The 12,517-nt window shown below is 35.3% G+C and overlaps 1 protein-coding gene across 2 annotated transcripts in view; it reads right to left on the bottom strand.

The window, feature by feature from the left end:
* Nucleotides 1-12,517, bottom strand: part of PDS5B (PDS5 cohesin associated factor B) — an 88,727-nt gene that overhangs the window by 44,698 nt on the left and 31,512 nt on the right. For both annotated transcript variants that reach the window (XM_050914959.1, XM_050914960.1), the window contains exons 11-16: nucleotides 12,066-12,217; nucleotides 10,512-10,625; nucleotides 8,424-8,505; nucleotides 2,514-2,562; nucleotides 870-1,009; nucleotides 677-792 (exon numbers count right to left, since the gene is read on the bottom strand). In XM_050914959.1, coding sequence (XP_050770916.1) covers nucleotides 677-792; nucleotides 870-1,009; nucleotides 2,514-2,562; nucleotides 8,424-8,505; nucleotides 10,512-10,625; nucleotides 12,066-12,217 — 653 coding nt within the window. The remainder of the gene's footprint in view (nucleotides 1-676; nucleotides 793-869; nucleotides 1,010-2,513; nucleotides 2,563-8,423; nucleotides 8,506-10,511; nucleotides 10,626-12,065; nucleotides 12,218-12,517) is intronic.

The following is a 12,517-nucleotide window of genomic DNA, read 5'->3' as shown; positions in this document are numbered from 1 at the left end:
CACACATTGTACTTAATCCAAGATCAGAAACAGATTTTTAAGTGAAATCTCAATGGCTCCATGACATTGCGTACATGACAGGCAGAAACTGAAAAGCTCAAGTACTCAAAAGTCAATTACTATAGTTGAAAGTAACAGATAAGAACGTACCAGTATTTAGAACCAGTTGTCCCTAATAAGGTACCACATATCTCAAATACAGCTGTTAAATAATAATTTCAGCGATTATTTTTTTCCCCCTCCCATAACTTCACTGGCTTACTCTTCCTTAAAGTCTTGATGCCTCATCACCATAATCTTTACTTACTCAGTTAAATTACTGTTTATGTCACTATGAACTAATATTCTGGGTGGAAAGTTTCAGTGAATAGTCATGGACAGAAATTTCTTTTAAAATAAGTCAGTCACAAATCAAACTTCGCCCATCAGCAACAGATCCATTTTTACTGACAGCTTGTCCCGGCTGTGCTGAATGACAATTCAATTGTTTCTGTGGCTACATTCTGAACGAGGACACAAAAACCCCTAAGCAAGGGGAAACAGAAGAAAATACTGCAGGTCACCAGGCCTTAAACCACACCCGCCCAATCCATTACTGCTTGTGCTTAAAGGCAAAATAAGAAACCCTGATTTCAAACCCTGTGATCTACGGCCAACACCACACACGCAAAAATACCTGATGGATTCAGTATCAATGTGCACAGGAGCAATTCTCTCAAGAAGAAACTTTATCATTTCCAGGAAAGGATTTGTTGGTTGTTTTGGATTGCCCAACTTCTTTGTTATTTCCCTCTGCAAAATAAGTTTCAATTAAATTTATAATCAATTCAGTTCCAAAAACATTCACATATTTTAACAGCAATTCTTACCACACATCCTTCAGCCTGTTTGCAAGAACATGTTGGGCTAACAAGCATTTCTAACTGACTCCTTATTTTTTCATCATCTTCTAGAACTTGTGTGAACTTTTTCATGAAATCTTGAGCTTTCCCTGGATCAGGAAGGTTTCCTTTAAATAAGCAAAAGAAATCACTATTTATTTTAGTAAGTATCAGTATTGTAAATTACACAAGTTTGAAATGTCACACCAAGAAAGTTTCTGTGTGTTTAAGTTAACCAAAAAGGGTTGGGGGGGTGGGGGGTGGAACCACCCCAACCACAAAACACCTTAACATGTGCAGACATATCTATGAGGACACCGATTTCTAAAAATGTGTGTACCCACACACCTCCCCTGGCTATCTGCTTTCCTCGCCCTTCACACATTTTTCAGCAAGTCTAGTTTTTCTTGTTAATAATATTAACAGCTGAAGTTGACCTCAGAATGTAAAGCCTATACTCCACAGAAAAATATATTCTGTATATAGATCACCTGATACGACAAGTATAAAAAAAAAAATCAAAAGGGTATTTTTGCTAAATTACCCCTTCACTAAACATAAGCTTTACAACAGCTTGCAACATTGAAAAAAAGCTTTTAAAATGCATTTCCTAAACTACATATTAATTTTATATTTACATTTTATGTTATAGCAAGACAATTTATTGGCAAAGTATTAGCATATCATTTAAGATGTTTCATGTTGTTGGTACAGTAGGTGTTAAGCAAAGTTGGCATAGAAAATGGTAGACTACAGGATAGTTAGTTCAAAACAAGTGCTACTAAGTATTTGTTTTGCTGTATTGATTTTTTTTTTTTTTTTAAATGCAACCCAGAACTAAAAGAATCAGAAAAATCACAAACTGATCAACTTTTATATTATAAACAAAAGGAAAAAAGGATTTGGAACATGGCCAACCAAGAAGCAAGATTCAGTTTTTCCTCCACATTTTTTCAAAAATATACATACCCTTAAGTAGTATCTTTTTTTTGCCAGAAGAGTTGGCATTTTTTAAAAAAAGGTTGATTTACAAATAAAATTTCAAAATTGTAAAGCAAGTTTTTCTTCTTCATACTGGTTGTAATGCTATTGACATGGTGGGCTGGGGGGAACAAGAAATGTTGCTTTGGGGTTGGTGGTTTTTTCTTTGCCGAGAGTTCAGGTAACATAGAAGCTCTTCAGTTTCCAAAGTGCCTTCCCTGCTACTGAAACCCAAACTCTCTTGCATTCTCCCAACAGCACTTATAATACTAACACCTCAAAGACAGGTAAGTTAGTAGATAGTTTGGTAGGTTAGTTAACATCAGTTAATATATATTCTATAATAAATGCTAAAGCAGACACTGACACCCTAGATCATCTAGATTTTTAATTAGTCCACAACAGATGCAGCCAAAATGTCATGTCATAAGCTTCATGACTGGAGACTTTTTACAGTAAGAAAGTAATTCTGCTTACAGTTGTCTTAATTCTTTAAAGCATATTGTTACATCGTGTTTATAATGATTTGTTTTAAGATTTATCTGTTACAAAACTTCTTTTTATAAGCTTATCTCAAATAATTTTTAAAGCAAGACAGCAATATAGTTCAGCTGTAATTTTTAGACAGTGTAAATACTTCAACTGACTTACTTGTTATAACCATCACTTTTGAGAATATAGCTTTACTGCTGGCATCTGTCTGCAAGTCACAAAAGAAAAATGTATTAAGTAAAAATTTTACGTGATACATTTCTACTTGAATACTGAGTGAGCAAAATTCCATAATGCATTATCAACAAGTCAGCACCCATTTTGCTAACACATCAGTGTGTCAGAAATCAAAACTACCACTGCAAAGTTAATGCTAGACAGTTACAGGAAGTAAAAGGTAGATCAAGCCTACAGTATCATTCTGTCTCACATATACTTATGTGAAATATTTTTATTACTTTTCAAACTACTATATAACTCATGAACAGCACAAATGGGTTATTTCTGTAACTGTTTTCCATCTAAAGCCTCTTTGTTTTTAAATATAAAAAGAACAGCAAGCTTTAAATCCACTTAAATTCACTTTATCTTGTTCAGATATTGATTCTAAGTAGTCTCAGTAGTAGTAGCTCCCACCTTATTGTAAAGAATAGAGCAAGTCAGTAATAAGACAATTGCTACCCCTGTTCAGCTGAACAGGGAAGGCAGACAATAGCAGTGTAATTGTGAAAGTAATAATCAGGGACCATGACAACAAAAACCCAAAAACATAACTGCCTTTCAGGATATCTGTGAAGCTTAGATTTCAGTGAAACTGTTGCTGATACAAAGTCATCCAACAGCACCTTACAAGCAAAATAAGTTAAACAAAACAGACTTTCTCAGTTATTTTCCTTTTGTCAGTAATTCTTCTGGTACAAGATTTCAAATTCCACGTGCAAAGTCCACCTTAAGAGTTCGTTCTGACACTGAGTAAATGGAAGAGGAAAAAAGAATACAACAAATTTCACAGCCAGGTAAAACTACATAGCAAGTACATTTTCTTTATGAGACTCTATTTCTAACAAGTAAGTGATGTTTCTACAACATATCACCTACTATTGAAAGTAGACAAGCTAGTTCCGAAGACACTTTTTCCCCCACTTTTAGCTGTAATCCACAGTATTCTACAGACTAGGAAGTTTTATGGAATTACACTGAAGTTTGAAATATTAAGGAATTATCGGTAAAAATGACAACGGGAATCCTTGACTTCACAGTGAAGATAACACCCTAGTCATCTTCAGAAAAGTGTTCTAAGGTGGACAAAAGGAGGAAAAAAAAAAAATTGAAATCTTTCATTGCTGTGTAATAAGTGTTGTTAAACTCTGAAATCTTCAGAAGTAAAACGAAAATTGGAACCTGAAAGAAAATTCAAGCTTACAGCAATGTTGTCAAAAGCATACAGACCCATCAGCTTCCAAACCATAAAGGAAGCTGCTCTTTTGTCGATTAACTTCTGACAGATCAACTTCAGTGACATAACTTACGAAGTCTGCAAAGCTTCATAAATGAATGTAAATCGTATCAATTATGGGTTACAACTATCGAATTATATTCTTCTGAGAAAAGATTTAAATAGGAACACAACCACACTTTATGAGCTTTCACTGAAAAGTATTTAAATTTAAGAAGAACAGTGTTTAGCCACCACTACTGCTAGAATTGTCTTTTACAGAACTCCCTTTATAACAGACAAAAGTGATAGCAGACAAGCCTAAAAATTACAAACAAGAAAATGTCAGATCAACTCAGAAAGGAGGCTCACCTTGGAAGAAAAAGAACTCTTCCTACCAAAGTACTTAACATGAGGCAAATGAAGCCCTACAGTGAGCCTTTTAATCAGGTTCATATCAGGAAAGAGCCGTGAAGAGGTAGTGTTGCGAGACACTAACATTTTCTTATAAAAACTTCACGACAGAGGTCAAATTCTTCTTCAGATACATCTAATTTCTTTGCACTTTATTAATGCAATCTGCATATACATCTCAAATAAGGTTCAAACAAGCCATATCAGCTTTGGAGATAATAAAATTACGATTTATTATGATAACCTTGGCTAACACATGGAAGTGTCTATTTCCAGGAGGAGTGTCTCTTTCCTTCAACTTTTCAGAGTAAGTTTCTGTTCTGCAGTTGACTAGGTACTATGAAAGAAAATAGGATTTTGAGTTCTAACATATTTGCACAGGGTTTTTGTCATTAAAAAAAAAGAAAATTAATTAACAAATTTGTGGAAAACCTGGCAACATCTGAGAATAGCGGCAACCTCGGAAAGATCAGAGTATAACAAAAATATAGCATGAGATTAAGACAAGCAATGTTTTTAGTGAATGTCCTCTCTATCTTGTGACATGGACACTTGGCACATAATTCTAGCCATTAAGTATTTCTGCAGAACTTTCCGTCACTTTTTAGTGTCGGAAGAATGCCGTCATTTTGGGGGCTTTTGGCTGTCACAGCTGAACAGGTATGTTCAGACAAGAAATGAAAACAAAACAAAACAAACAAAACCAAAACCAAAAAAAAACCAAACAGAAATGAAACTTGGTTTACAGGATTCAAATAGTGATGTCAACAGATACAGAATCTCCATATTTGCACCTCTTGCAACTCAGAAGAAAAATATCAAAACTGTACTGTGGAGTTTCTTTGGGTCTGACTGGTTTGGTCTTCTAATACTAGGTAAGTCTTCAAGCACTGGCTAAAGCTCCCATTAAAACACACCTTAAGTTGAGCAAACTACTAATCATTGAGCCAAGCATGAAATAACCTGAGTTAGAAGTATTCTTTTAACTTCTAGTAGTATAACTCCACTGAATAATGACAGATTGAAGAACACCAAGAAACATTTATTTTTAGAAGATCTACTGTGGCACTTTATCTACATTATCTTGCATTCATGATATGGAAGCATCTGCAGCAAATGAAGCTTATACTCTAATACAGACAAACCAGCATTCACCTTCTTTTCCCATACGTGAACAGGCAAGTTTATGTATTTTATTTAACTGTATACCGTTGCTGTAGGAAAAAACAAGAGGAGCTGTGATTTATGCTTTTGCTCTTCAGAAAAGTAACTCATCTTAAAGGCAAGTTCGATGTCCGTTCTGTCTCAGATTAGGAGAAATTATGATCAACAGAAACAGAAAGTTTCTTAACACATTTTCAGTCTCCTCAATAATGCTTACACTGGGGAGAGCCTGAAGATGCAAAAAGGAGAACACCTGAAGGGTTTCACTAAATGGCAAAAAGGTTTTCTAAGATGAGAAAAACAGTGGACTGGAAAGTTTAAAGATTTATAATCACAGAATAATGTAGGCTGGAAGTGACAACTGTAGGTCACCTGGTTGAACCTCCTACTCAAAGCAGGGCCAACTTAGATCAGGTTTTGCTCCAGGCCTCATCTAGTTGCATTTTAAATATTTACAAGGATGAAGATTTCACAACCTCTCTGGGCTACCTGTTCCCATATTTGATCACCCTTACTGCAGTTTTTTTTCCTTACTACCTAATCAAAGTTTCCTTGTGGCAACTTCTGTACACTGCTTCTTGTCCTATCCTTCATCTCAGAGCTCTCACAATGCTTACACTTGCCACAGGGACAACATCTACAGGAGAACAAATCAACAATTAAGCTATAATGATTAAGTGGAGAAATTAGACTGAAGTGAAAAAGCACATATGGTAACACCAAGTCATACTCTAAAATGTTACTAGTTCATTTCAGTTTTGTTTCCTGAAAGAAAACAAAGTTTCTACAACTCTGAACGGCTAATGGATACTTGTCTCAAGATTATTACTGCCTTGAACTGTATGCCCCTTCAGTTCATGATTATGAAAACGCACTCTTATCTTAAACACAATAATTTCATTATATGAACTAATCATCAATTTGGGGAAAAAAAAAAACCAAACAAACCATACAAGGAGCATCACAGAAATAAAAGTTTTGGTAAAAACAGCTAAGCATCTGCATTAGGCATAATGGGCATGGTTTGGGGTAGCAAAGGGCTGCTGGGGTGACCTGTGCAGGAGGAGGTCAGGGACTGCCCTGTGCCGGTCAAAGCTGCTTCCAGCCAGCTCCGCAACTGACAAACCAACCCACTACCCACCAAAACTTCAACCAGTCAGAGGAGCCTATGGTGCCTCTGAGAAAACATAATTAAGAGAGGAGACACTGGAGAAAGTATGACTCTAAAGGGACTGCGGCCAGTGGAAGAACCCACGCTGAAGCAGTGGGTAAGAAATGAGGAGCAGCAAAAGGAAAGGAACCACCATGCCCTGACCCCCATCTCCTGTGCTGCCATCACCTCACCGAAGGGACTGAGCACAGCGTGCGATGAGGTGCCTGGAGACCACAAAGCAGGGCAGAGAAGTGTCCAAAGGGGAGCCGAAGGCTGTTTCTCTAAGTGTTTATTTGCTCGCTTTTATTTCTCAATATCAGCATAAATAATTAAAAGTTTAACTGACAATAAACTAAATTAAGTAAAATTCCCTGACTTAAAACCGTTTTGTTGCCCACGACAGCATCTCAGACTATCACAAGCTCCCTAAATTCTCCCACGCAGTCCTGTTACTCAAAAGAATATTAAAGTGTAGAGAATTAGCACTTAATAGCTAAAGATAGGATGAAAGTCACAGGGACAAATGCAAACGTGTCAACAGCATACACTGTTTTGAGTGTGATGCTTATGCTGGTGTTTATCAAAGCCTACATGTTTAATTCCATATCATATTTGATATTTTAGAATTGAGAAAGAATTTTTATTACATCTCCCTGAAAACGAAAGGAAAAGTTGAAATTTCACTTTCAACTGAAATGCAGAAAATATCAAGAAATTAACTCAGGTTTTAAATGCATAAGTGTATTTAATCTACACCAAAGAATATAAAACAGTACATGAAAAATATTTCAATACAGTCACCGAAACACAATGAAATATTGCTGTACTAGCAATTACTGCACTTAGAATTTAACACATTACAGCATGTTTTAAATGCACTAAGTCAAAATTATGAATTTCACTGCAATCAGGACTGAAACAGTAAGGGATGCATTTTGATTTGATAAGTCTTTCTCTGTCTGCAAGACAGTAGCATTTCTAAGCAGACACATTAGATAATCCAATCACACAGTTACCCACTCTTCCTGGTTCAGGTAATTCCAGCAAATGGATAATTCAGTCATAAAACTTCATTAAATCTACTGTGGTATATGAGTATATATGCATATAGAAAATAAAATGACACACACATATATGAATGTGAGCATGGCAACACTTTCTACTATATATTATTTCTGTTAAAAAAGCACCAGATTAAACTTTCGGCATTAAAGTCAAGTTCCAACCATAAGATGAAATTCTGGATGTAATTTGGAATGTGATTTTTTTTCCCCCCTAAACATGAGTATGCACATATATATAACTAAAATAAATCTAAGTTTTACTTTATGAGAATATCTTAAACACTCAATAAATGTTTATTTTTTCCTTCTGAGCAAATCTGTAAACAAAGAATTCAACTGTAGTCTGATATCTCCAATACAACATTTAAGATGTTTCCAAGAGAGAAGAGAAACAAGTAACCTACCTGTTGGGATAAAAATATTCCAATTTCTTGAATGTTACTATTCATACATAAGATAAGAAGTTGGGGCATATAGGTACTTTTTCTTAATCACTCGATTTGGCAGTCAAAAAAAATATGCTGTTTTTTCCCCTCTTTAAAGAGCCAGAACAATCCTGGCAAGATGTAACTCAAACACTGGGAGCAAGTATTTTAGTATCAAATGACTGGCAAAATCTTTTAAAAATTTCTATAACACGCCTTCATCTTCAATTTTACTAACAAAATGTATACACATTTCCTACTGCAGTGTAGTCTAATGGAATATCAGTTAACTTTCACAATATTTTCTATCTGTCATTAAAAATAAGCTTGAAATACTCAAACAAATGCAATTTAAAAATAGCATATTAAGTAAAACTGCATATTCACTGCGGGATAAAGATAAATTGAACTCACTTTGGGTTGTTTTATTAGGTCAACTAAATCCTTTACTTGATGTCGTAGCAGATTTTGACATTTCCACATTTCATTCAATGCTCTAAAAAAATAAAAAAAATTAGAAGAGTTGTCAAAATCACCTATTCAATAAATAATACAATCATGGAATCATTTAGGGTGGAAAAGACCTTTAAGATCATAGAGTCCAGCTGTTAACATAGCACTGCCAAGTCCACCACTAAACCATGTCCCTAAGCACCACATCTACACGTCTTTTAAATACCTCCAGGGATGGCGACTCAACCACTTCCCCGGGCAGCCTGTTCCAATGCTTGACAACCCTTTCGGTGAAGAAATTTTTCCTAATATCCAATGTAAACCTCCCCTGGTGCAACTTGAGGCCATTTCTTCTTATCCTATGGTTTGTTGTTTGGGAGAAGAAACCGACACCCACCTCGCTACAACCTCCTTTCAAGTAATTGTAGAGAGCAATAAGGTCTCCCCTGAGCCTCCTTTTCTCCAGGCTAAACAACCCCAGTTCCCTCAGCCACTCCTCATAAGACTTGTATAATAAATAAATAAATAAAATAATAAAAAAACAACACAACTGTCCAATAAGAGCCTTTAAATTCTTTTCAACTTCAGACTCAGAAATGTGCTTATCACCTGAACTTTCACTGCTGTGTGAGCAAAGGCTAAATGTTTCCTAATGGCATGATATGGAAAATTTAATTGGTCATATTAGATTGGAACAAAGTAAGATTTTGAAACAAGTTTCATTTCAGATCCTTAACTACACACACTGCCTTTAAAAGAAGTAGGAAGTAACTGATGTCTGGCCCATAAAGAACTCATTTGTACAAGCCTGAAATCACTCTTCTGAAAACATTCCAAGAAGCAGGCTAAAGCAGATGTTTAAGATTTTTATCATCAAAACAATGTTTTTCCTGCACACAGAAAGCAGCTACTAGATGAACAAATCGTGAAAAGTGGACATGATTAGACCTGTAAGAGACGCATTAGAGATATTTGACAAAATTGAAAATGATAACACTTTCCAGGAAAAATAAGCCATATAAATAAAAAAAGAAAGTCACAGCTTCATTTAAAATCTTCCAGAACCCACAAGTAAAAAGTCAGTTCTATATAACTAACTGAACATACTATGTCTTTAAAATGAGTACTGCTGCATATGAAAACCGTAGAATTCAGAAGTTATTTGTTGCCTGAAATAACAAGTACTGAAAGGAATCCATTCTGCATTTTTGTTTAGCCTACACTAAAAATTACTTGAACAGTAACTTTTTATTTTTAATATACTATCCTTAATTTTAGTTTGTTACAGTTGTAATATCTTTAGGCATGTAATACAAGAAATGCAGGCAATTCGAACATCAGTTTCTGTAGTATTTGAAGGCTTCGGGGTTTCTTAAGCCATTCTTTCATATACAAAGCTTTTTCTAGTCTCCCTCCAGAGGAAAAAAAAAAAAAAAAACCCTATATTTGATTTTCAAGTGACTGAGTACTACTAAATGAAAAACAAAGTAAAACTAACTAAATTCAATTAAACTGAGAACATTACAGCAGCAAAACTGTTATTAGTCGAATTCATGCACATGTACCCATTTTAAGCTGAAGAAGGCAAGTAACATAATAATAAGTAAAATGCATATTGAAGGAGGAAAGACAAACAAGTAATTCCTTCCCACTCTTAAGTCATCCTGGCTGCTAAAATGAGGAGTATAATAATTGCAAAGTTGTCAGATAAGATCTAGGGCTAGTCAACGCTACTATCTATGCTATCTCTTTTCAGACATAAAAGGACTGACATGCACTCAAGCTTCTTTCCAGATCTTTGGTGCTACTTTTTTTAGCTGTTTATGGTTAAAAGGTACCACACTTTGTTAGAAAAAACCCTATTAGGCTTTTCCCCCCCCCCAGAAAAACTCCCACTTGAAAAATAGACGCTATTGCTACGTTCCGTTTTCTTATAGTTTGCAAACTACTTTTGTCCACTGGCTTAGGCTACTCATAACAATTTAGAACTAATTTACAATAATATTTGTATTAAAAATTATTTTGCAAGAAGTAAAAAATAGCACATACTTCACAGCATTTGAATCCAGTGTTGCGTAAAGGTAATACAAACATTTCATTCGTTCGTTTGTTTCCAAGTTGTGAGGGACCATGTACTGAGCAAAGATGCGTTCAACAAGTAATCTGAAAGACAGGATTAAGAAACTTAAACTGTAAAGGAAGAAAGTGGTCTTGAATTGCTAAAACGTTCTCAGACCTATCTAGAGATCAGTTGTTGCATACAAAGACAGGGTTATTCAAAAAACCCCTAAAGGTTAAGTTACTTCACTTTCAATATAACTCAGCATAAATTAAACAAAAATATATCATTACAGAAGACGTAATGTTAATGTTAGCAGTAGGACATTTAAGACATGACATTATCAAAATTAGATGTATTAAACTAGACAGGAACCAAAGGATTTTTAGAGAAGGATGTCTCTTAATTATCAGCCCAAAGAGATGTTATCAGTGAATTTCATTATGGGTCAGTATTGGGGTAAATTAATGAATTGACCCAAATTAGTAGGCCTAAAATAGAAAAAAGAAATAGCATGTTGATTACATCACACATTATCATGAAGCCCAGAAGGAGAATTCAGATACTAGTCAGAAGCAGCTGACTTCCCTCCATCCCTCCCCTGGTCCCTTCCCCAAGGGCTGAGTTTATCCCATTTCTTTTGCTTCCGCAATAAAAATGCGGCTACATCCACAAGGGAATTAGTAAAAGCTTCTGCTATAACATGGAAGCTTCTAATTTGGAAACAGGAGAAAAGGTTTGGGTCTGCCAGTTACCTAGGAAAGACTGAGAAGAAAAAAACAAAAGGAAAACTAAGCCCACACTGCAATCTTAAACACCAAGAAGGCCCAAGACTTTTGCAAATTGAGGTCAACTTTAACAGAATGGAGTAAATAGGTAAAAAACCAATCATGTATGTTTAGGCTAGAAAAGAGAAGAAAATCCTTATGCACAATTGGAGCAGGTGGTCAAAACCCAAACCCAGCTAGTTTTAAAAGATCCTGAAATTTAAGAAAAATGTGAGTGGCTAAGACTGGATCTGAAGATCCAGACAGTTCTGTCCACTTCCATGGTACCATGAAATAATTGCTTATTTTGAAGACGACTTTTTGAGGCCATGAGTTTTTGAAAAGACTTGTATGGGTTTGCAATGTCATTTCTATCTGCTCATGCTGTAAAGGCCAAAGGCTCGTTTCCAAAGCCACCAAGACAGCCTTGATTAGTCAAGGCAGACTAGTTCCCAAACTAGTTCCCCATGTGCAACCATCTATTTCTAAATACGAACAACCATATACAAGGCTATAGCTGGTATGATAGAGGCAAATTTTAAAATATTCCAACCTATCTCACCCGTTAGAATCACTTTTGGCCTTCGAAAAAGTAGAAGAAAACAACAAAGGACAACATTTGGCTGCAGCTGTATAAGATTATGCACTGGATCAAAACATACAGGATTATCAAATCTCCTCCTTCTTGTCAGCACTTAAGCACAAAGGAAAAACAAATCTGCATAATAAGTTACCACACTTATCCACAGAATCACCTAGCTTTCACGACTGACTTACCGGTCATCAATACTGTTTTGATAATATATATGCAGAAGTTTATCTTTGATCCACGATATCTGTTTTGCAGCTTCTTTTCCTGCTTCTGATTGTAATGAATATTTCTTGTATATCTGTGCAAGTCCCATCATAGCTTCCTTCCTCACTCTCCACTTGAGAAAAAGAAATAGTACCCAGTTTAGCAGTTCAAAACTCAAAACTGAAAAGATTGCAGAATTTCCTAGTAGGTATTTCCTATTCTGCATCAAAATAAAATAATTTAATTTACAAAAAAGTTAAATTGAGTTCAAAGTGCAACACTTTCTCATTAGGACATATATTGCATCATATCTATTATGCTAAACCTTTAACATCAGTAACTACTATGCAATTATACCTCTTGAATTTAGAATTATTACAAATTTAAGCCAACACCCTTTCTTATAGTCTATACTGAATATTTGCAATTGTAT

Source organism: Gymnogyps californianus, chromosome 1 (genome assembly GCF_018139145.2).
Source record: "Gymnogyps californianus isolate 813 chromosome 1, ASM1813914v2, whole genome shotgun sequence".
Taxonomy (NCBI): Eukaryota; Metazoa; Chordata; class Aves; order Accipitriformes; family Cathartidae; genus Gymnogyps; species Gymnogyps californianus.
The sequence above is the reverse complement of the archived record's forward strand: the minus strand, read 5'-3'. Positions and strand labels throughout refer to the sequence as shown.